General features: G+C 49.6%; 1 protein-coding gene across 1 annotated transcript in view; it reads right to left on the bottom strand.

The window, feature by feature from the left end:
- Positions 1–24,785, bottom strand: part of PTPRA (protein tyrosine phosphatase receptor type A) — a 110,568-nt gene extending 85,783 nt beyond the window's left edge. Inside the window, exon 1 of the mRNA XM_054391556.1 lies at positions 24,753–24,785. Within this exon, the coding sequence (XP_054247531.1) occupies positions 24,753–24,770 (18 nt within the window). The 5' untranslated portion in view covers positions 24,771–24,785. The remainder of the gene's footprint in view (positions 1–24,752) is intronic.
- Between the last annotated feature and the right edge of the window lie 796 nt (positions 24,786–25,581).

The following is a 25,581-nucleotide window of genomic DNA, read 5'->3' as shown; positions in this document are numbered from 1 at the left end:
GGGGGTCTCAGCAGAGCACAGCAGAGGTGCAGAATCCCCTCCCTGCCCCTGCTGCCCACACTGCTGGGGATCAGCCCAGGACAGGGCTGGCTCTGCAAGCACAAAGAGACAAGGCAGAGCTGTTTGAGGAGAGGCAGCCCCTATGTAGTGAAGAGATATAGCTGGGGAAAACCAAAAGAAACCCAGGCATGCAGAGGTGACCACCAACCTCAAGAGCCACGTCATGGGAAGTGAGTGGATGAACAACTGTGTGTGAGAGGCATTCATCAGCCCTGATTTGATAGGCAAATATTGGCACATGGGCTGATGTGGGTAGAAGTGGGATGGTAAACAAGCTATGGCTCTACCTGGACACACCTTGGGAGGGCACAGCAGTCCTCCTGAGCTCCGGGCAGGGACACCAGAGCTGCAGAGCACATGGTGCTCAAGACATTGTGCAGCCCAGGCACAGAATCCCAGAATGCTGGGGGCTGGAAGGGACCTCTGGAGATCAAGCCCAACCCCTCTGCTAGAGCAGGATCACCTACAATAAATCACACAGGGTCACATCCAGGCAGGTTTGGAATCTCTCCAGAGAAAGAGACTCCACAACCTCCCTGGGCAGCTTGCTCCAGGGCTCTGCCATCCTCAAAGGGAAGAATTTTTCCTTATGCATACATGGAATCTCCCGTGTTCCAGTTTGTCTCCACTGCCCCTTGTCCTGTCACTGGACACCACTGAGAAGAGTCTGCCTCCAGTTTCTTCTGTCACTGGGGTCTCTTTTCTAATCCAGCCAAATATTTGCAACCTTTTTATTCCTCTTCCTCTGTTGATTTCCTCAATGAATAAACATGGAGGGGAAAAAACCTATCCTTGTGACTTGGTCATCCCCTGCACAGCCTGGGTTTGTTGGGAGGAGATGGGAAGTGACAAGGAGACATGAGATTTTAGCAGCACAATGGGGACACAAGCTGCCACGGGGCAGATGGGGTGGCAGAACCTCACATGCTGCCTTGAGGACAATCTCTGCTGCTGGCTTGTGGCTGTCTTGGTATTCAGCAAGCCTTGTTCATCTGCAGCACTCACTGAGTAGGGCTGTCAGGACACTCAGCTTGCCTGCAGAAGGCCTGGCCATGTCCTGTGCCTTGGGACTGAAGGAATGCACCAAGCTGCTATTTGTGCTTTCCCAAAGGGTTGGGGAAAAAAAATCCCAGAGCCTCATTGTGCTGTTGGCTTGCCAGACCTTGAACTTGGGAATTTCTCTCTGATGGAGCTTGGGATATTAAGCTCCATCCCTGGAACCATTCCAGGTGAGGTTGTTTGGGGCTCTGAGCACCCTGAACTAGTCGAAGATGTCCTCAATGACTACAGAGGGTTTGGACTAGGTGAGCTTTAAGGGTCCCTTCCAACCCAGAGCATGCCACGACTCTGTGTTGCTCAAAAATCAACAGCTCTTTCTGACTGCCACTAACACTTGGATTCTCTAGAACCTGTTTTGTTGGCCTTGGGGTTAACCCCAGCCCTGCTCCCTTTCAAATGCCCTTTGTCTGCATCACAAGATCTTTTCCTAGCACTGCTCAGGACACCCCATCACACCTCTGTGGCACCTCAGCCCAGTCTGCTCCAGTTAAATATCAAGCCAACCCTCAGCAGACCACATCACTGCAGAAGGTGGCTTTTAACAAAAGCAGAAGGTGAACATGTGGAAAAAAATAATCCACATCAGCAGAGACCAGAGGAGAAGGGGTTTGGCCTTCTGGCACCAGCACTGTCCCACTTCAGTGCACTCATAGAAGAGTTTCACCTCCAGCTTGACTGTCAGGCTCTGATCTTCACTGTCAAAAGTTTGCAAATAAATCCACTCAATTCTACACAGAACATGGAACCCTCAGCATTTTTTTGGGGCCTATTAATGAATGGCTTGAGACAACACCTCCTACATCTGAGAGAGGCTGCCCCAGCAGTAACCACAAAAAGGCAAGGGCCTGACCCTCCTCACACTGCTACACCAGGATTGTATTCCTTGTGGCTTGCTCAGCCCTTTGCACCGAAGAATAATGTCAGCTCTCTGGGTGAAATTCAGAGCTTTGACCTCCACCTCCAAACAGCAGAGAGTCCATGGGGACTCAGCAGCCCCAAGGACCTGGAGAATGATGGCACAAGTCTTTATGTGCACCCTGTCTGAAAGCATCCAGCACCTCAGGCAGGGGTTATGACACCGTCAAGGGGATGCAGGGCAAATTTCTGGAGATGCAGCCTTGGGGATCCACCTCCTTGATGATCTGAAAGGTTTCTTCCAACCAAAAGGATCCTATGAGGCTATGACTCCTGGTCCATACCACCCAAATTCCCCCACACAGTCAAAAGACCCAAGATCCAACTGGGTTTCTGACAGAGGTGTTGATGTTTCTGTTGGGATACAGCGGATGGCAGTACAAAACCTGTGGCAGAATTCCTGTGACACTGCGTGAGGATTCCTGCCATGGGAATTTTGTAACCTTTGCACATATCAGGGATGGGAAATGGAGCCAAAAGTCACGGATGAGACTTCCTCATGGAAGGAAAATCTTTGAGCAGCGGTGCCAGATGTTGCAGGCAGCTGTGAGGCTTCACTTCAATCTATCACAGTCATCTCCTGCAGGCTTCAGAGGACTCAATGCAAAGAGTTCTCCTTTGTTTCATTAGTGGAGACCCTGCTCCAGCAGTAAAACAAGGCTTCTGGTCCTCTGGAAGTCCTTCTTTGTTTAAAACCACACAATGCTGCTTTAAGTGGGTTTGGGTTTTGCTTTAAAACCACACATTTTAAGGACCTTCACCCAAGTGGAAGGAAGTTTCCAAGCAGGACTGCCTCCCTACACCAGTGTCCTGTTCCTACCTTACCTACCATCATCTGGTGCATATGATTCACCTAAGCTTAAATGGGCAGTGAAGTTCTCAGCCTGGATCAGGAACAGTGTGACCAGCAGGACCAGGAAAGTGATTGTCCCCCTGTACTTGGCACTGGTGAGGCCACACCTCAAATACTGGGTTCAATTTTGGGGCTTTCACTCCAAGAGAGACATTGAGGTGCTGGAGCAGGTCCAGAGAAGGGCAACAAAGCTGGGGAAGGGTCTGGAGAACAGTGGTGGTGAGGATTAGCTGAGGGAACTGGGGTTGGTTAGTCTGGAGAAGAGGGGACTGAGGGGAGACCTTCTGGCTCTCTGCAGCTCCCTGAAAGGAGGTTGAAGACAGGTGGGTGTTGGTCTCTTTTTCCAAGTAACAAATGACAGGAGAAGAGGAAATGGCCTCAAGTTACAACAGAGGAGATTTAGGTTGGACATTAGAAGAACCTTCTTCAGTAGAAGGGTTCTTAAACACTGGCACAGGCTGCTCAGGCTGGTGGTTGAATCCCCATCCCTGGAGCTGTTTCAAAGAGGCAGAGCTGTGGTGCTGAGGTTCATGGCTCAGCTCCAGCCTTGGTAGTGTTAAAGAGTGACTAGACACAATCTTAAAGGTGTTTTCCAACTGAAACATTCTGTGATTCTGTGACTCTACAGAACTGCCCCCAAACAGTGAGAACAAAACAAAAGTATACATCTGCCAAGATGTTACAGATGCCTCAAAGATGCAGGGGAACTTCTGGGGTAAATGAGGGTAAAATCTGAAGAGGGAAGCTCTGAGAAGGCAAGTGGGAAGAAAAGGATCTTCTTGACCTGAACAGAAATATTCTGGTTTACCCCAAATGACATTCTGCAGCCACAAATGCCTTTTACAGGACTAAGAAGATGAAGTAGACACATGCAGAACTGTTCTTTTCCTCCAAGGCTGTGGGATTGTGAGCAGCAGTTGGACTTGATCTCAAAGGTCTCTTCCAACCTCACCAGTTCTATGGTTCTGTGGTTCCATGGTACCATTTAAACAGGACAGTCATGATGGCTTGGAAACCCTCTCCGAAAGAGTTAAAATGTACTGATGGAGACTGGCACAATTAACATTCTGGTAAAGTCTATTTAAATTGCAGGGAAAGCTGAGCTTGTCCAACTGGATAGTCAGACCACAAGTTCCCCTAGAGAGGCCTTTGATTTTCCAACATAGCACCCAAAATTCTCTCCTGCTTGTATAGAACCCATGTGGAATCACGAGCTCGATTGCACAACACAGCTGGAGGGATAATTCCAGGTGATGTAGGTCTAAACTGGAACCATTGCTCTGGAAGGGCTGAGAAATCCACTGGGAATGGAGAAGATGACAAACCTGGTCCCTGCTGACAACACTGCCTTGAGAGCTACCCACAGTGGTGGCACCTGTTGATGCAAGGTCATGGGTGCTCCTGATCAGGCATGGCACTCAATGGCAACGAAATGTGAGCAAATATCACAGAATTAGAGAATGGCTTGAGTTGGAAGGGACCTCTAAACATCATCCACCCCAACACCCCTGTCATGGGCAGGGACATTTTCCCATTAGATCAGGCTGCTCAAAGCCTCATCCAGCCTGGTCTTGAATACCTCCAGGGATGAGGCATCCACAAGTTCTCTCAGAAATCTGTTCCAATGTCTCACCACCCTCACTGGAAAGAATTTCTTCACAGTGTCCAATCTACCCTGCTCTAATTTATCACCATTGTCCATCATCCTATCACTACAAGCCCTTGTAAAAAGTCCTTCCACAGCTCTCCTGTAGCCCCCCTTCATGTACTGGAAGGCTGCTCTAAGGGTCTCCTCAGAGCCTTCCCCCTCTCCAGGCTGAACAGCTCCAACTCCCTCAGCCTGTTCTTGTAGGAGAGCTTCATGGCCTCCTCTGGACCAAATCCATGTCCTTGTGGTGGGAGCTCCAGAGATGGACACTCTAGCTGCAGATGTCCCTGCTGACTGCAGGGGGGTAGACTAGGTGACCTTTAAAGGTCCCTTTCAAGCCAAACCACTCCATGATTCTATGACATGGGCCATTTGAAGCCACCCTGCCCTTCGCTCTCTCTCTCCTCCCTGACACTGGTGCTTTTATTTGGCTACATTTCCTGCCACAGCACAGACAGGAGAAATGTTGGTGCCAAAACCACTGCAGACAGGTCTGTTTGTACACCACTAACAGAGCTGTGCAGTCACCACTCCAGAGCTGACACAGGGACAGCTCTGCAGCTTTGTCCCTTGTGCTCGTTCCCAAGGCATGGCTGATCGACAGGAGCCAGTTCAATGGACTCACAGGAAGGCAAGGGTGGGAATGGGCTGAGAAGAAGGCAGGGGCTGCCCTGACAGCAGAAAGCAGCACATTCCAACCAAGAGCTGCTGCTGGCTTACATCTCAAAACAAAATCCACCCTCACTTGCTCTGGGACTGACAAACTGCCTGGGTGAGCAGTGGAGCTAAAACTCAAACTGCAGCTTTGCTAAAACCCAGATGCCATGGGGTCTCAGTCCCATAAGGAGGCTTTATCAAAATAAAAAATAAGAATATTTCAACCAGGAGCAAACACCAGAGGCAAAAGCCTCCTCTGGATGTTGTTAGAAGTCAAAAGATTATTAAGCATCTAAAAAGTCAATAAGTGACATGAAGGGATGGGTGTACAGAGGTGAGCAGGGAAGATCTGGTTGGAGCAAACTGATATGAAGACAGGTGGGGGATGAAGAGCTGGAGAGCAGCCCTGTGGAGAAGGACTTGGGGGTGCTGGTGGGAGAAAAGCTGGACATGAGCTGGCACTGAGCACTCACAGCCCAGAGCCAGCTGTGTCCTGGGCTGATCCCCAGCAGTGTGGGCAGCAGGGGCAGGGAGGGGATTCTGCTGTGCTCTGCTGAGACCCCCCTGCAGTGCTGGGGCAGCTCTGGAGTGCTCAGCACAGCACAGACAGGGACCTGTTGGAGCAGGGCCAGAGGAGGCCACAGCAATGCTGGGAGGGCTGGAAGCCCTCTGCTGTGAGGTCAGGCTGAGAGAGTTGGGGTTGTTGAGCCTGGAGAGGAGAAGACTCCAGGGAGACCTTCTGGTAGCCTTTCAGTGCTTCAAGGGGCTGATTCAGGTGTTCAAGAGGGGATTGGAGGTGGCACTTGGTGCCATGGTTTAGTAGTCATGAGGTCTTGGGTGACAGGTTGGACTTGATGATCCTTGAGGTCTTTTCCAACCTTACTGATTCTCTGATTAGAAAGCTGAGGGCAATCTCTTGATCAGGGAGTTTAATGACAGGACAAGGGGTGATGGTTTGAAACTGAAAAAGGGAGATTAGGCTAGATAAGAGAAATTTTTCACCCTGAGGGTGGTGAGATACTGCCTCAGGTTGCCCAGAGAGGTGGGAGAAGCCTCATCCCTGGATCCATTCCAGGTCAGGACGCTGCTCTAGTTGCAGGTGTCCCTGCTGACTGCAGCAGGGTTGGACTAGCTGACCTTTAAAGGTCCCTTCCTTCTCAAACAAACCATGCTATGATCCCACAAGCCCATGATCTCAGGCAGACCTCAACACCACCTGCTCACAGCACGATGCCACCTCCCCGCTGGGCTCCCCAGCCCCAGCAGTGCTTTCTCAGGGCAGAGGCTGACGGCCCCAGCGCAGAGCCTCGCTGAGCTGGGCTGTGCAGTAACCAGTAGCAACTGTGCCTAATCCAGCCTGGAGACAAAACTGCCAGGCCTCATTCATACCCACATCACGTGCTGAGCAGAGTCTGGCCACGGCCACAACTACTGCAGCATTTTTTCTCAGTTTAAGCCTAGTTTTAGAGCAGTTTGTGTGCTTTTTGTTTTTAAATAAGCATATTTAAATGACTTTTTTTTTTTTTTAACAAAGATGCAATTTCAATAGATGGGTTTGGGGTCAGCTGCAGCCTTAAGATGTACAAAAGCTTTTTCCTCTGCATGTTTATGCACAAAACAATTTATTTCACTGCTTTATTTCCACAGTCCTGGAGAAATTACCAAGAAAGAAGCTGCTCCAGAGCTGCCATTCTGGAATTTTTTTTGCAAGGATCACGAGAAAGAACAGAAAAGTCACATTGAAGAGAATGGGATGAAATCAAGCAATTGCTTTGCCCCACATTCAGGTGACAGCACTGAAAAGCCACCTAATTGATAAAATACTGCTGGTGTCATGTACTGACAGTGAGAAATATTGATACTGAGAGAAAAAAATCTTAGACATATGTATTTTCTACTGAAAGAATCAGAGAATCACAAACCAGTTTGGGTTGGAAGGGACCTTTAAAGGGACATCTGCAGCTAGAGCAGGCTGCTCAGAGCCCCAAGCAACCTGACCTGGGATGGTTCCAGGGATGGGGCATCTCCCACCTCTCTGGGCAATCTGGGCCAAGGTCTCACCACCATCAGTGTAAAAAATGTCTTTCTTTTCTCTAGTCTGAATCTCTCTTTTAGTTTCAGCTCACCATCCTTTGTCTTGTCACAACAGGCCTTGCTAAACAGTCTGTCCCCATCCTTCCTGCAGGCTTTTTTAAGTCTTGAGAGGCCTCTACCACCTCTCTGGGCAACCTGGGCCTCTCACTACCCTCAGTAGAACAAATTCCTTGTTTTTTAAGAAGTGAGTCACCAGCCACATGGGTTAATAGCCTGGGACCAAATTTCACTGAGTTGCTAGCCCAGATTTTTGGTAGTTTCAACAAATGATTATTTTTCATTGTAATTTTAATGTAGCTGATTCTAAGTGAAGGAAGCCAAAGACTAAATGAAGACAAAACAGCTTCCCCACTCCTGCTTTTGATCTATGAACACAGTGGAGGTAGGACAGACCCAGGTGCACATGGAAAGACAAGGGAAAACTTTTGGGATATGGTAGCTGCACAAATACAGCTACAGTTTCCCTGTGTGCTCTCTGGGCACGCTCCACTACCAGCCCAAGGTGAGACAGGGGCTGAAAAAGACCTTCAAGATCGAGTCCAGCTGTTGACCTAATCTCCAAGGAGGTCAGGTAGAAGAGAGAGGGTATGAGGCAGGTAGAAGAGAGAGACAATGGGCAGAAGATGAAACAAGAGATGTTCAATCTGTAGGGAGAAGCTTTTCCAGGGTGAGGGCAGTTGAGCAGGTTGTCCAGAGAGGTTGTGAAATCTCCATCCCTGGAGGTTTTCAAGACTCAGCTGGATAAAGCCCTGAACAGCCTGGCCCAGCCTCACAGCTTTGTGCAGGAGGTTGGACTGGAGACTTCCTGAGGCCTTACCTAACCACTTGAACCACACTGTGAGCCTGTCCTCCCCAGTATTCCACCAGCAGTTACAGCTTGGGCCACAGAGTCAGCCTGTCACGCTACAAACATGGATGAGAGAACGATCTGATTCTGTATAGAAGAGGGTGTGCAAGAGAACACAGGTTCCAACACCTCATTTAAGAGACATGCCAGGGCCACAATGTCAAAAACCTTCTAGATAACAACCTGAAGACCCCTCTCCCCCTTTTCCATGTCAGCCTTTTCCTAAGACTCTCCCCCATGCTACATTTCCTCTCCAGCACTGCCCATGCAAAGAGTCTGCAGCACCCCCAGGCAGCCCGGGGAGATTTTGTTCTGGTTGCAAAATAAAACAAAACAAAACAAAAAAAACCCCAAACAAAAAAAGAAAGAGAAAAAAAAGATAAAAAAACCCAACAAAAATATCCCCTTGATTATTTCTGCTTCTCTTTGAACAAGACCAGCTATTGTCAGGGAGTGTTTTACAGTTGGGAATGTCACATTGAGAGTCTGGTCATGCCAGTCGGGAAGCCTGCTGCTGCCACTGCCCAGCAGCAAACTCTTTATGTAAGGCACCCAGAGTCCAGTGCTGGGTAAAGCCTCGGAGGAAGCCAGTGGGTGTGACACAGCCACATTTTGTGCAGTGATATGGAAAGAAGCAGGGGAGAGCCTGAGGTTTTTTTGGAGGTCTAAGGTAGCAAAACGACACAGAGCATCAAGCAGAGCCAGGTGATGCCAGGTGATGGGAAGCTTTGGCTTGACACTGCTCTGGGGGCATTGCATGCAGAAGTGTGGGGGTGAGCAGAGCTGGAGACCTTCCCAGGGAGAAAGTCAGGAGGGAGCTTTTTCTGTCGAGAAAAACCAGGCTGGCTCCATGGACAACAAACCCATTTCCTGCCTGATTGTGACTGTGTGAAGGGAAACAGGGCTCTGGAGGCACCAGTGCAAACAAAACCCAGCTACCTTCAACTCCCCCTGGGCAGCAAGACCTTGGGAGCGCCCACAAACCATCAAAAACGTACAGGCTGAACATTAAAACAAAATAGGTTAAAAAAACCAAAAAGGCAGCAGGCCCTTTTCCATGGTGTGTTACGTTACACACCAAACTGGATGGGTTGCAATCTTCCTCTGCCGCACCCTGAACGCTGGGTTTCGGCTTACTGCACCCAAGGGTACCTGCAGGAACTTCCTCTGAAGCACCTTATTTCTCCCCTCCCTGCTAAGACCACAGAAACAATGAACAGTAGGGGTTGGAAGGGACTTCTAGAGATCATCAAGACCAGCCCCCCTGCCAGAGCAGGATCCCCCAGGGCAGTCACACAGGAACACATCCAGGCAGGCCTTGAAAGTCTCCAGAGACAGAGACTCCACCACCTCTCTGGGCAGCCTGTTCCAGTGCTCTGCTACCCTCACAGTAAGAAGTTCCTTCCCATGTTTAGATGGAGCTTCCTGTGTTCAAGTTTACAGCCACTACCTCTTGTCCTGTCACTGGGGACCACTGAGAAGAGTCTGGCCCCACCTTCCTGACACCCACCCCTGAGATATTTGTAAGCATTAGTAAGATGCCCTCTCAGCCTCCTCTTCTCCAGGCTAACCAGCCCCAGCTCTCTCAGCCTTTCCTCACGTGAGAGATGTTCCAGGCCCCTCAGCATCTTGGTGGCCCCGTGCTGGACTCTCCCCAGTAGTTCCTTGTCCTTCTTGGGCTGGGATGCCCAGAACTGGACCCAGTATGTCAGGTGAGAGAGCTCTTAGAGAGCTCTTCCAGCCAGCCTCTGAGCTGCAGCTCTTCAGCTGCCCATCCTGCAAAGAAAGCCAGTGGCATTTCCTTCCCCCTCCCACATCCCTGTGCACCGACGAGGAAGTACTAACCCCAGTGAAGTAATAAACACAAGCTGGTGACAAGGGAACGTGCTGAGCAGGAGGAAAGGCAGCAACCCTGTGCTGCTCCAGCCTGCAGGATCCATCCTTCCAGCCTCAGGAAACAGCTTTTCATCACTGGGTATCAAAGCTCCTCCCAGTGCTGGCATCTCCCCCTCTTCTGTCTGCACAACTAATTTAAGCATTGAGGGTTTAGGATTTTGTTGGGTTTTTTTTTCCCAATCTGTGGGGATTTGTTTTGTACTAGCATCAGTGCTCACAGCTTTTCCAGCTGCTAATAACCTTCCTAACAGTGATCGTACCTGAAGGGGGCCTACAAGAAGGATGGAGAGAAACTGTTTACAAAGGCCTGCAGTGATGGGAAGAGGAGCAATGGCTTCAAGCTAGAGGAGATTTAGATTGGATGTTAGAAATAAGTTCTTTACCATGAGGGTGGTGGAACAGGACACTGGAACAGGTTGCCCACAGAGGTGGTTGAGGCCCCATCTCTGGAGGTATTCAAGGTGAGGCTTGACAGGGCTCTGAGCAACCTGATCTAGTTGAGGATGTCCCTGCAGACTGCAGAGGGAGTTGGACTGGATGATCTTTGGAGGTCCCTTTTAGCCCAGCCCATTCTATGATTCTAAGATAACTGCCCCACAGCCACTCCACAAAGCCCAGAAATCCAGTTTACACCCCTGGCAAGGGAACCTGCAGGCACTTTGACAGCTGCATCATTTCACCTCCCCCATGGTCTCAACTCACCCTGAAAACATTTGGGAAAACCTATCAGAAGCCTTCCTGCTGTAGGTTCAGGGCTCTGAGACTATCTCTGCCCACACAATTTTCTCTAACATCCAAACAAATGCCAGGTTGGATGGGGCTCTGAGCAACCTGATCTAGTGGAAGATGTCCCTGCTCACTGCAGGGGGGTTTATGGTCCCTCCCAACCCAACCCATGCCATGACTGTAATGACTGTTCTCAGATCCACCCCTCTGCTGCTCAGCTCTCCTCTTCCCATTATCTCTGAGGTCCCCAGGAATTTTTCCATCGAAGACACCACACTGCTGCATGAATCTCTTCATTGATGCAAAACTTGATCCTTTTTCAAAGACCCCTTTGGACTAGATGACCTTTAAAGATCCCTTCCACCCCAAAGCATTTGATGCTGCTGTGATAACGACTGGAAGCTCACACTGCACAGAAGGCCTGGCACTAAAGGCTGCACAAAAGGCTTTAGACTTCAGAGGAGGAGAAGGGCATCAGGAGCACAGACAGCTTGGAGAGATATAATATCACCACTGACAACAAAGAGAACTACCTGCAAGCACCACCTTCAGAACTTATTTTTTTTTTTTAAGATACTGCCTTTTATCCTCACCTTAAACAGCAGCAGCAGGGAGAGGAACTTTCTTGATGTCACCAGCAAGGATGGTGGCAAAGTGCCACAACCCATCATAGAACCATAGAATTGTTTTGGTTGGAGCAGACCTATAAGATTGAGTCCAACTGTCAGCCTAACACCACCATGGCCATTAAACCATGTCCACAAGTTTCTTAAACACCTCCAGGGATGGTGACTCCACTACTTCCCTGGGCAGCCTGTTCCAGTGCCTGACCACCCTTGCAGGAATGATTTTTTTCCTAATATCCACTATACTCATGGAGTGTCTCTGCCTCTGGAGCTGTGGGCTGGGGAGCCAATGACAAATGGGGCAACAGGGGAAGGTTTGAGTGGGAGAAGATGAAGTGATCACTTGACCAGTGTTGCCCCAGCTCAATAATAATGTTTTGATTAGGAAAAGCATTGCACTATGCCCCCAAAGAGGCACCAGCTTCCTGCTGTTTTCTGGTTTGTCTAGAGTTGCTTGAGGAGGGTTGAATGCTTCATGGCTTCACAACACCAAAGCACTGAAGGCCTCATGAGGAATGGATTGCCTTTTAAAAACTCCTTCATCTGCTTTAAATCCTCTTTATTGCTCCAGCTTGAATGCCTGGAAGGAAGCTAAAGAACTATTAAATGATGTCACTGCCTCTAGCTTCTCTCTGGCCACCCTTCAAGCAGGAGGGGACAATTATGAACAAGGTCACATGTATCAGAAGGCCCTTGAGTTCAAGCATTAGTGACATCAGATGTATCTGGGCATGGAGATGATGTGGCTTCAGTCACAGAAACATGGTTTGGGTTGGAAGTGACCTTCAAAGATCATCTGCAGTCAGCAGGCACATCTGCAACTAAACTTGGTTACTCCAAGTCCCATCCAACCTGACCTGGAACACTTTCAGGGATGGGTCATTCACAGCTTCTCTGGGCAACCTGGGACAGTGTCTCACAACTCTCAGTGGAGGGACAGTGAAGAGTTTCTTCCTTCCCTCTAGTCTGAATGTCCCCTCCTGCAGTTTAAAAGTGTTACCTCCTGTCCTTCTGTTTCTTATCAGCCCCTTTAATTACTGAAAGGCCACCAGAAGGACTCCCTGGAGCCTTCTCTTGTCCAGGCTCCACAACCCCAACTCTCTCAGCCTGGCCTCACAGCAGAGGGCTTCCAGCCCTCCCAGCATTGCTGTGGCCTCCTCTAGAGAAGAGAGCACAGTTTTTTGGTTAAACCACTGCATCTTCTTTGGGCACTGAATGCCCTTTCACACATGCTTTACATACTGCTGGAAACCACTCAGGTAACACACAGCCTTCTGCTGTTATGTGAGATTGACCATTTAGAAACCAACATGGAAGTCCACTTGCTAAATTTGTTGAAAGTGTTTGACCACTAACCACCAGATTTGGACCACAAGTTTCTCCCCACTCTGAAAATGAAAACAGACTCTATCAGATTCAGTTATGTGAAACAGAGAAAGGATGAAACATGCAGGAAAATGGCAGTGTCAGGTTTTAAGTGACAAACAAGCAGGCTGCTTGCTCAGCTGAGGTACATGCTTATGGTGGGCATCGTCATAGAACAGAACCATAGAATCATAGCACTGTCAAGGCTGGAAGAGACCTTCAAGTCCAACCACTCACCTAGAGCTCACAGTCTCACCACTGCTGCTAAGCCACTGCCACTAAACCATGTCCCTCAGCAACACATCCATGTGTCTTTTAAATCCCTCCAGGGATGGGGACTCCACCACCTCCCTGGGCAGCCTGCTCCAGTGCCTGAGAACCACTTCTGGGAAGAAATTTCTCCTAATCTCCAAGGTGAAACTTTCCCTGACACAACTTGAGGCCAATTCCTCTTGTTCTGTCACTTGCTGTATGTGAGAAGAGACCAACCCCCACCTGGCTCCAGCCTCCTTTTAGGTAGTTGTAGAGGGCAGTGAGGTCTCACCTCAGCCTCCTCCTCTGGAGATTAAACAAACCCAGATGCCTCAGCTGTTCCTCATAGGACTTGTGTTCAAGGCCCTTCACCAACTTTGCTGCCCTTCTTTGTACCTGCTCCAGCCCCTCAAGGTCATTCTTGTAGTGAGAGACCCAAAACTGAGCCCAGTATTTGAGGTGTGGCCTCACCAGTGCTGAGTACAGGGGCACAATCTTTGCCCTGGTCCTGCTGGCCACACCATTGCTGATGCAGGCTAGGATACCTAGAGTGGGGTAAGTTTAGATTGGACATTAGGAAGAAGTTCTCTACTATTGAGGATGATGAGGCACTGGAACAGGTTGCCCAGCGAATTTGTGGGCATCCCTGGAAGTGTTTAAGACCAGGCTGGATGAAGACTTGAGCAACCTGCTTTAGTGGGAGCTGTCCCTGCCCCTGGCAGGGAAGTTGGAACTAGATGACCTTTAGGGTTCCTTCCAACCCAAACAATTCTCTCATTCTGTGATGAGTCTCTGAATGCTGCCCTAAGCAGTCTCAGTGAAGGTGTAAAATCTCCATTCTTATCTTTCCTTGGGCTTGTACCACAGCTGCCCATCACATGTCCTGTAAACGCTCTTTCAACCCAGCTCTCTCCACCAGCCTCATGAAAGGATTCCACTGCACCAAACAGCAAGGCAAAGAGAAAGAATGACTTCACAATCCAAATAAAGGCCTTTTTTTTTTTTTCTGACCATGCAATTGCAAATAACAAACATATCTGTGGTTTACAGAGGAGGCAATAAATGAAAGCTGCAGTCACAGAGCAGACCAAAAAAAGAGACTTAAGTCATTCAATCCACCACCCCAGGATGGCTGCGGCCCCATGGGATGTGGCTCTGTTTTGTGAAAGACTTGAAGTCCTCAGCTGAGGAAGTGCAGCATGAAGAGCACTCACAGAAGGGTTGAGGGTTTTGGTTTTTTTGATCTAATAAAATTGAGCCAACTCTCTGCTGCTTCCTGAGCTCAGCCTCCTCGGGGTGGCTGCAGCAAAAGCAAATGGTCTTCAGCAAAGGAGCTTCTGAGTTGGGAGCTGAGCAGAAGGTACAAAGCAGAGGTTTGATTCTCAGCAAAATGGTTGTGTTTGTTCCTAGCTGAAGAGGGCTGCGACATTCCCGGTTCCACAAAAGCCAACTGCCAGTTCATAGCTTGCTTCACTTTAAATGGGGACTAAAGGATGCATTTCAACCCACCAGGAAGCTCCTGCACGTTAGTTTCCCCTCTGATAAAGGCTCCAGCAGAACAGCCCCATGAGGACACAGAATAGTAGAGACCTCTGGAGATATCCAGTCCAACCGCCTGGCTAAAGCAGGGCACCCACAGCAGCTTGCCCAGGAGCACAGTGTGCAGGTGGGGTAGGAAGCTCTCCAGAAGAGACTCCACAACCTCTCTGGGCAGCCTGCTCCAGGGCTCCAGCACCCTCACACTGAAGTTTCTCCTCCTGGGTTCCAGTTTGTGCCCATTGCCTCTTGTCCTGTCACTGGGCACCACTGAAAAGAGTCTGGTCTCATCCTCATGCCACCTGTCCTTTAGATACTGATCAGCACTGACCCACCAAGGGCAGCAGGCATCTGGTCCTGGAGATAGAAGGAAATCTCCTCACCTTCTGGTCCTGCTGGCACACTATTGCTGACACAGGTGAGGATGGTGTTGGACTTCTTGGCCACGTGGGCACACACTGGCTCATGTACAGCCAGCTGTAGACCAACATCCCCAAGTCCTTTTCCACCAGGAACTTTCCAGCCACCTGGAAAGCACAGAGCCTTCACAGGGTTCTTGTGACCCAAGTGCAGGAGCTGATTCTCAGACTCATTGAACCTAATCCTGTTGGCTTTGGCTCATCAATGCACCCCAGCAATCCAGACCTCTCTGTAGAGCCTTCCCACCCAAGGACTCTGCACTAGTCTCCACTGCATTTCCACAACACACTTCAGAGAAGAGAAATTTAGAGTAATTAAAGTCACTATGGCAGAGATGAGTTTCTGTGAACATTTCAGCTTCTCTCTCAGCAGCTACTCAGCTGGGTGGGAGCCTACACAGACAGACACGCCTCCAGGAGCAGGGTTTGCTTTCAGATACATCCATCCATTAAGATTCTCAGAACTTTCCAGTGTGTAACTGCTACATTTTGACAGCTGAAGGGGACCTACAGAAAGGCTGGGGAAGGACTGTTTGGGAGCGCTTGCAGTGATGGGAAGAGGGACAATGGTTTGAAACAGGAGCAGGAGAGATTCAGGTTGGGCATCAAGAAGTTCTTCACAATCAGAGTGGTAAAACAATGGAGCAGGTTGCCCAGGGATGTGGTTGAGGCCCCATCACTGGAGACATTCAAGATCAGACTTGATGTGGCCCTGGGTGGCCTGATGTAGGTGGAGATGTCCCTGCTGACTGTAAAGGGGTTGGATAAGATGACCTTTGAGGGTCCTTTCCAACCCAATGCAATCTGTGAATCTGTGTAAGCAGGAAAAAAGGCCAAAGCTTGAGTGAATGAGATTTTTTTGGGAGGTAAACCCATGACTTGGGCAATCTTGGGGGACCTGGGCTGTGCTGTAGCCACCTGCCCACAGCAGAGAGGTGACAGCACTACAATAGCATGAATAATTCTTGTTCCTCACTCCATCCTGAAGGACAGCACTCAGAATCTAAATTAAGCACAGGAGAGGGCTGACCATTGCCACCAGGCTCAGCCCCACCCTGCCTGCAGCACATAAAAGCCCAGTAACAAAGGCAGAGATAACATTGTGTGTTAAAACACCACACACAGCCACGGGGGCTTCCTGGCCCAGGGAAGCTGCTAGAATTGTAGTGGATTGTGCTCCTGGGGCATTTAGATTGGCAACTTGGTGGCCAGCAGCCCATCTGTGCTGTAATTTACCACCAGGCTCTTAAAACCCCATCAGGGTCCTCTTCATGAGCTGCTTCCAGTTCTGCACTGTCTGGTTAGGCAACCTGCTCTTGGTGTAAGCAAATCATGGGTTGACAGAATGGTTTAGGTTGGAAAAGACTTTCCAGATCAAATCCAAGTATTAACCCAGCACTGCCAGCAGTCCCTCAGCACCACATCTACATAGCTTTAAAATCCCTCCAGGGATGGGGGCTCCACCACTGCCCTGGGCAGCCTGGTCCAAGCCTTGACAACCCTTTTGGAGAAGAAATCATTCCTCATGTCCAGCCCAAACCTCTCCTGGTGCAACTTGAGGCTATTTTTACTTGTCTTGTTCTTTGCAAGAAGAGACCAACCCCTACGTGGCTTCAATCTTCTTTCAGGGAGCTGTAGAGACCCAGAAGGTCTCCCCTCAGCCTCTCTCCAGACTGTACAACCCTAGTTCCCTCAGCCACTCCTCACAACCCTTGTGTAAACCCTAAATCAACATCATCCCAGGGATATAAAAGCTAAACGTGGAGCTGTCCGGCAATTAGAGAAGAATTTGTGTGTTTGAGATTTTTAACACGGGTTTTACAGCTAAGGGCATCTAAACTAAAACCATCTTCGCTCTTGGACACCATCCAAAGCAAGAGAATGGATCTTCAGGAGACCACTTAGGTTTTAAGGAATTTGGCCATTACATCACTGGTAATTCAGAACTTTGCTATTTCAAACCTAGGCAGCCTCCAGGGGCTGGTGTGAAATAACTCCAATTAACAGGAGCTACCAAACTGTCTTGGACAGGTGCTCTGCCCAGGGCATTTTCCCCTCACAGCAGAGGGCTTCCAGCCTCCCCATCACTGCTGTGGTCTCTTCTGGCCCTGCTCCAACAGGTCCAAGTTTCTGCTGTGCTGGACTCCAGAGCTGGCCCCAGCACTGCAGGGGGGCCAGCACACAACAGAGCACAGCAGAGGGGCAGATTCCTCTCCCTGCCCCTGCTGCCCACGCTGCTGAGGATCAGCCCAGGACAGGGCTGGCTCTGGGCTGTGAGTGCTCAGTGCCAGCTCATGTCCAGCTTTTCACCCTCCAGCACCCCAAGTCCTTCTCCACAGGGCTGCTCTCCAGACCTTCATCCCCCATACTGGGGGTTGCTTCAGGCCAGGTGCAGGACCTCACACTTGGCCTTGCCCAACTTCAAGAGGTTTGTACATGCCCACCACTCACACCTGTGCAGGTCCCTCCAGATGGATATGTTGTCATATCCATATTTTGCAATTCAAATTATCAGATGTCAGTGACCCAAATAGAGACTGCTAGAGAAAGGGTCCTCCATAAATGAAAACACCACTATTTTAGATGTCCCCAAATGACATCCTGAGTTGTCAACACCTCTCTTCTATCCCTGTGGTAACCTGCTGGCTTCTCTCTTTCATCTTTGCTTTCTCCCCAGGGAAGAACAACCATTTCCACATCAATCCCTCCCCCTTCCTTCCTTAAGGTCTTGTATAAATTACAGAGAAGATCTCATTTTCCGAGCTGTTTCCCTGAAAGTCATCAAGTTGGGCTTTTTCCCCTGCCACTGCCCATGCTGAGCTGGTTGTTTGCAGAGGACCCTGCGAGGCTCAGCCCAAGAGGAGGAGCAGCCTCCAAGAAAGGTTTCAGGGGTGAAGCTGAACACCCTCGGCTCAGCACTTAAGGCTAACACCTCCCTCATTAGTATGCTGAGCCTCATTAGTTCTGCTGCTCACCACCACACAGCACTGAAGTGGGGCTGAATCTTCCATTTCACAGCTTGCAACATGATTTCAGCTCCTCACAAGGTCTCCAGGCAAGGGGTGCTGACAGCATTTACACAGCTAATGCCTGGAAAAGAGGCAGCATGTGCCTCTTGAGTGAGCAGAGAGGAAGCCATCTGCACACAGGACAGGGGCTGACATAGCAGAGGGCAGCAATGACTGCCCAGTGTTCCACACGAGGCTTTGTAATGCCATGAGCTTGACTAAGGAGTTGGCATCACCCTACAAAGCCAATTTTGCTCTTTACAGCTCCCTGAAAGGAGGTTGGAGTGAAGTGTCTCCTTGCATGGAGCTGCAGTCTCCTGTGTTCCAGCTTGTACCCACTGCTCCTCGTCCTATCACGGGGCACCACCACCCTCACCCTGACACCCACTCCTCAGAGACTTGTGGACGTTGATCAGATCCCCTCTAGCTTTCTTTTCTCCAGACTAAACAGCCCCAGGGCTCTCAGCCTGTCTTCACAGGAGAGACGTTCAAGTTCCCCAGTCATCCTCATGGCTCTCTGTTGGACTCTCTCCAGTGAATCCCTGTCTCTGCTGATTTGGGGAGCCCAAAACTGGACAGAGTATTCCAGGCATGATCTCACCAGGGCACAGTAGAGGGTGAGGAGAACCTCCCTAGACCTGCTGGACAAGCTTGTCTTGATGCATCCCACACTACCATTTGCCCTCTTGGCCACAAGAGCACATTGCTGTCTCATGGATAACTTGCTGTACACCAGGACTCAAAGGTCTTTCCCCTTGAAGCTGCATTCCAGCAGGACAACTCCTAGTCTGTACTGATGCCTGGTGTTGTTCCTCCCCAGATGCAGGACTCTGCACCTGTCTTTACTGAACTTCATGAGGTTCACCTTCCTCCAGCTCTTCAGCCTGTCTAGATCTTGCTGGATGGCAGCACAGCCTCCCAGTATTTCAGCCACCTAACCCCAGCTTTGTATCAACAGCAAACTTGCTGCTGCTGACCTTACTCAAAGTTCAAGCAGAAGGCTGCCAGGGACAGCAAAAGGCTCCCAGATACTCCGAGAAGGAGCTGCAGTAGGATTCTCCAACGCGTGTGGAGCATTCTGGCTTCAGGAGCTTTAGAGGCATTGCGCAGATTAATCAAACAGAATAATTATCTCTTAGGGAAGTGTTGAGCTGGAATTAAAGAGATTAACGTCTGGGGCCCAGCACTGGAAGTTCTCACCCTTGGGGCAGTCCTATCGACTCCTGCATCTCGCCCCCGCTTCCCACAAGCCCTCCTCTGATGGCAGAACCTGAGTGAAGGTGCCAGAGGGAACGACCATTCCAAGGCTTTTTTATTAGCATTATTTCCCCTTCACACCCTCAAGAGGCTCTGTCTTGTTTTATTCATGACTCTTTGAAGAAAAATCTTCCATCTTGAGGGAATAAATCCAAGGATCTTTAGAACAACACCACTGCTTCTGCTGGTGAAGTATGTCTCTGACCAAATACTCACTTGAAGGTACCAAAGTCAGACAATCACAGGATGGTTTGGGGCGGAAGGGACCTTAAAGATCATCTCGTGCCATGGGCAGGGACACCTCCCACCAGCCCAGCTTGCTCAAGGCCTCATCCAACCTGGCCTTGAACACCTCCAGGGAGGGAGCATCCACGACCACCCTGGGCAACCTGTTCCAGTGTCTCCCCACCCTCGCTGTCAAGAATTTCTTCCTAATCTCCAGTCTACATCTCCCCTCTTCCAGCTCAAAGCCATTGCTCCTCATCCTATCACTACAAGCCCTTGTAAAATGTCCCTCTCTAGCTTTAATGTAGCTCCCTTCAGGTATTGGAAGGCTGCTCTAAAGTCTCCCTGGAGCCTTCTCTTCTCCAACTGAACAGCCTGGCCCCATAGGGGAGGTTCTCCAGCCTTCTGCTGATCTTCTGGACCAACCCCAACAGGTTGATGTCCTTCTTGTGCTGGTGGCATGAGAACTGGGCAGTGCAACTGAGTACAATAAGGTGTTTGCTGGTACATTGTTATGTGTTAGTGGACCCAAAGGTTAGTTCAGGCAAGATTCTGAGGTTAGTAGAGCACTTCTTGGCATAAATTCATAGAAGGGCACAGCAACAAACACTGTCCCATGCAGTTGTGTGATCTCTCATTGCTAGATCTCCAAAGCTATGGGTTCTTCTAGAGTTAAAGCAAGGCTCATCCTCTTGTTTCCCAAGCTGACATCAGAGGACACAAGCCAGGTTACGCTCATGATGGATTTCAAATGCAGTTACTGCACACGAGCTCACCTGTAAAGCCCTGAGCATCCAGCATCTGGCATTTGTAAGAGTTTGGCCACATCCCAATTCCTCTGGAAACCAAAGAGATATCCAAGACTTCTTGGAACGTGGCTCGGAAGTAACTAACGCAAGGACAAGAGGAAATGGCCTCAAGTTGCACCAGGGGAGGTTTAGGCTGGAGAGTAGGAAAAATGTCTTTGCTGTGTAGATGTGGTGCTGAGGGACATGGTTCTTCAAAGGAGAATTTGCAATGAGAAGAAAACTCTGTTCCAGTGGTGACATCTGTGTCATGCATGACCCAAAAGCTGTAATCATCTGACACCAGCCAGAGGTGACAGTCCAAGCTGAGACCACAGCAAACAAACCTCCCTCCCAACACTCAGTCTGAAATTGCCCTGGGAGGCCTCAGAAATCCCACAAGATTCCAACCCATCTCCAGCTGCCTTGCAAGCCTCATTAAGCTCAATTGCCTTTTGATTTTATCTGCATTTTCTCATGTTCTGGGCTCTTTGGGAAGGCTCCCTGTGTACCTACCTGTGGGCATGCACCCTGCTGCGTGCAGCCACTTGTCTGCAGCTACCAACTTCCCAGTCTGTCTGCCTTTCTCAGGGCCTCCTCAGAGAACAAAACTGAGGGAGGAAGCCCAACCTTTGGGAAATTCTCCTGATCCTGTGCAGTCACCGATAAGGAGATTGCTGCTCCCACTGCACCTTGCTGATAGGGATGAGCTCAAGCCAAGTTCAAGCTCGGCTTGGCTCTGCTAGGCTCAGCTCTTCCACTTCCCCCAGGGTTTTCTGACAAATTGCTCTCACAGAGATTTAAAAAAGAGGATGCTGCCCTGGCAGTAAGGAAGAGATGTTCTTTCCTGCTTTCCTTCTCCACATAAATGTTATGTTTCCCGAAATACAGAAGGATGGGATTCAGAGAAAGCAATGGGGAACCTACAGAGATAAAAGGCTGAGGAAATTCTGACCCAGGCTAAAGATTGTCTGACATTCCAGATGACATCCATGGCTCTGTCCATTTCTCAGTCCTTCTTCTCAAGCTCCCTGGCAGCCATTGGGGCAGCAGAAACCACATCTCCAAACACCATTGCTGTCTATGTGATCATACAGGCCAAGACTTGAGGAGCTGCAGTGACTTTTTCTCCTTCCTCCATGTCTTGGGTTCAGATTAAAAAATAACACAAAAAGTGTTCTGCCCTGTGACAGAACTTCACAGAGCAGCCTGAGAGGGGAGCTTCTCAGTGCTGGTCAGCAGCTAAAGGGTTGGGGGCAAGAGGATGGGGCCAGACTCTTGTCAGTAATGCCCAGAGACAGGACAAGGGGCAATGGATACAAACTGGAACCCAGGAGGAAAAAATTCTTTGCTGTGAGGGTGCTGGAGCCCTGTAGCAGGCTGCCCAGAGAGGTCGTGGAGTCTCCTTCTCTGCAGAGATTTCAACCCCTCCTGGACATTGTGACCCTGGGCAAGCTGCTGTGGGTGCCCCTGCTTTAGCAGGGGAGTTGGACTGGATGATCTTCAGAGGTCCCCAACATGCTGGGATTCTGTGTCTTGTCATACATTGTGAGCCTCTAAACCTCTCTGTGCTGGAGAACTGAAAGTGTGCTGGGGGAACTGAAAGGCAAGTAACAATAGAATCATAGAGTTGTTTTGGTTGCCAAAGCCCTCTAAGATCATCAGGTTCAACCATCAACCAAACACCACCACAGCCATCAAACCATGTCTCTAACTGCCATGTCCACATGTTTTTTGAACACCTCCAGGGACAGTGACTCCACCACTGCTCTGGGCAACCTCTTCATGATCAGTGTCACTTCCACTGCAGCAGCACTTATGGATTCCTACTGACCAAATTGCTGCTGGATCTAGCCAGATATTCCATACTCATCCCCTCCTTACCCCTTCTGCCCAAATGAGATTTACCAGAAAAAACAAAGGATGTTGGGTCTTGGAGAGTCCCAGGCAGGGAGGTGACCTTCACTGCCCTTCTCTCTTACAGGCCAAGAGGTAACACAAACAGCAAGACTACATATCAGGGAGGGAAGATGTGGGAGAAGAACATGTGGAAGAAAAATGAATGACCCTATGGGGTAGGTTTAGCACCAGTTTGACTCTGAGAGGTATACTGGAGGTAGCCAACAAGTTGGAAGATTCTATCCAAAAAGAGAGAGTCGTTTCACTCCCCCAAACCTTCCCTATTCAGTGGAAAACTCAGCTTGCCACCAAGTCAGATGGAAGTTTCTGAGCCAGCCCAGGCAGGGGTTCACCTATACACACAAGTGAGAAAGGCCAAGAGCAAGGCATCCAAGCACACAGCCCTGCCAAACCCTCCGTGGTTTTATCACCTCAAGCTCCAACCAAGACCTCCCTCCCTGCTGTTGGCACTGCACACCCAGCAGTTCCCAGGAAAGGTCTCTTGGCAGCGATCCCAAACACGGAGCTCCTGAGCTGCTGCTGGGCATGGAGTGGCTGTGCACAGCCTGGGCTCCTCTGCTGCCTTTGGAAGCTGCATTTCCTCCAAAGCCACCCCTGAGCTGCTACCCTTCCTGCTGGCACAGCCTGAAAAGCACCACCCTCCAACCATGCCCTCCATATAAACTGCGACAGAGGAGGTTCCACCTCAACATGAGGAGGAATTTCCTTCACTGTGAGGCTCACAGAGCACTGGAACAGGCTCCCCAGAGAGGTTGTGGAGTCTCCTTCTCTGGAGACCTTCAAGACCCATCTGGATGTGTTCCTGTGCAACCTGTGCTAGATTCCATGGTCCTGCTCTGGCAGGGGCTTGGACTCGATGATCTCTGGAGGTCCCTTCCAACCCCTCACATCCTGTGCTCCTGTGACTTCTCTCCACACAGCTGCTGACACTGGCCTCAGGCAAGCCTGGTGACCTCAGGCTTGGGCTGAAGATGAGCCTACCCTTGTTCTCATTGCAGGTTTTGCACAACACTGGGGACACTTTGCCCTCTACCTTTCCTGTAAACCTCCTGGGATCATGAAATTAACTATGGTGGAAAAACCTGAGCTAACCCAGTGGTGGCAGGGTAAGCTGGGATGGACCCAAAAGCCCTGGAAGCTCACAGTGATGAGACAGTGCAGTGGTCCTGAGCAACCTACTGTGGGTGCCTCTGCTTTATCAGGGGGGTTGGACTGGAGAATCTCCAGAGGTCCTTTCCAGCCCCCACCACGCTGGGATTCTGTGGTTCTGTGTTTCAGTTAAGTGGACACAATACATCCACACCAACAGTTCTAAAACTCATCACACCCACGGTTCTGAAACCCATCACTAAGTATGATCCAAGTTCAAAGGTTTAGTCACCCATAAAAGTCCTGTTTCACTTCCCTTTGGTACAGAGGTGTCACACCACGTTTGCAAAGAGTTGAGAGAAGTTGTCTCTGAACCCATAAATGGGAGAGGTTTGTGAAGTGCCCTGTGCCAGCAGGGCCCTATGTGCAAGCTCTACGGAAGTATCAAACCCCACACACAAATTTCATCTGCAGACAGGATGAATCTGTGACAGCCACAGCAGCAGGAAATACCTCAGAAAAGCCCTCCTTTATCAAACTCAGCAGGTTCCACATGCACATCTCCATCTGCTGCTCTGGCAACACCATCCTAGCATCAAACCCATCTTGGTCCTTTGAAATAATGAACATGGAACTCTACAGTCAGGTTTTTATTTTCTTTTGAAAAGCATTCCTCAAACTTTTCCTCAAGTCAAAGCACGGAGAGAACTTTGACCAGAACACCTGCCCACAAACTCCCTGCTGCATGTGGGGTTTTAATTCACTCATGTCCAGAGTAGCATTCCTTCTCATTCCATAATCTTCCTTCCTTCTTACTCCGTGACTTTCCTTCTTACTCTGTAATCTTCTTTCCTTCTTATTCCTCAACTTTCCTTCTTACTCCATCACCTTCCTTCTTACTCCATGACTTTCCTTCTTACTCTGTAATCTTCTTTCCTTCTTATTCCCCAACTTTCCTTCTTACTCCATCACCTTCCTTCTTACTCCATGACTTTCCTTCTTACTCTATAATCTTCCTTCCTTCTTATGCCCCAACTTTCCTTCTTACTCCATCACCTTCCTTCTTACTCCATAATCTTAATTTCCCCTCCATAATTCCTGCCAGACTTTCTGTGCCAAGGCAACAGCACAGGTCAGTGAACTTCGACCTACTCCTGGTTCGTGTAACCAAGAAAAACCCCTTAAGAAACAGTGCAAACATTTGCCACCCCAAATCTTCACAAAGCGAACTGAATGTTACCAAAATGAAAGATTCTTCCAAGTAACAAAACAGCAAACACTGGATTCGTGACAGTTCACATGGAAACAAAGGCAACCTCCCACTCTATGAAGACCACACTCTGGGAGATCAAACAGGGGAACGATGGAGTACAAATTCCACCACGCAGGTGTTACAAGTGAGATGTGGATCCATGGGGAATTCTTATACCCTGCCCCACTGGGGGCTGTTGCTCTCCTGCCTTGGCTCCAGCAGGCCCAGCTTCCTACCCAAACTCCTTTCTGTGTCTACTGTACCTTGCAAGGGACGCTCATTCGAGGGTCCACCTCCGCGACGTGCCGCTCAGAGGTGTTTGATGAACCTGGCAGCAGGATGATGGGAGGCACACAACCAATCCTTACTAAGGCTGATGAGTAGTCTCAACGTGCCCTGAAAGACAGAAACACCCAGGTCACAGCTGGGGCTGAGACCAGCAAGGTGGTTCACACAGAGCAGCCTCCTGCCTGCCCCAGCTGCTTGCATTTTACAATCCTAGAATCGTTTGGGTTGGAGAAGGGCAGCTTCCAAGGGCCTGCAGTGATAGGATGAGGGACAATAGTTTGAAATTAGAGAAGAGCAGATTTAGACTGGATGTTAGGAACAAGTTCTGCACCATGAGGCTGGTAGAAGACTGGAACAGGTTGCCCAAGGAGGTAGTTAAGGCCCCATCCCTGGAGATATTCAAGGTCAGGCTTGACAAGGCTCTGAGCAACCTGATCTAGCTGAGGATGTCCCTGCTCATTGCAGAGGGGCTGGACTAGATGACCTTTGGAGGTCCCTTCCAACCCAAACCATTGTATGATTCTATGAAAAAACCTTTAAGATCATTGAGTGCAACCATAAATGTTGTGGGTGAGTGGGACTGTCCCATATGACTGAGATTGTCCCAACCACTGACACACTCTCCATATAAAATAAGTTTTTCAGAGTATTACAAGCACAGCTGGAGGTACACCAGCCTGCAGGAGGTACACCAGCCTGCAGGAGAAGACTGAAGACCATAGCTCAGGCCACTTAAGGAGCAACTCAAGGCTACACAGTCTGCTACTACACCAGGAGCCAAAAAATCAAATAATTGCTCTTTAA

This window comes from Indicator indicator, chromosome 23, assembly GCF_027791375.1.
Source record: "Indicator indicator isolate 239-I01 chromosome 23, UM_Iind_1.1, whole genome shotgun sequence".
Classification (NCBI taxonomy): domain Eukaryota; kingdom Metazoa; phylum Chordata; class Aves; order Piciformes; family Indicatoridae; genus Indicator; species Indicator indicator.
Note: the sequence above shows the minus strand (reverse complement) of the source record. Positions and strands in the feature narration are given on the sequence as shown.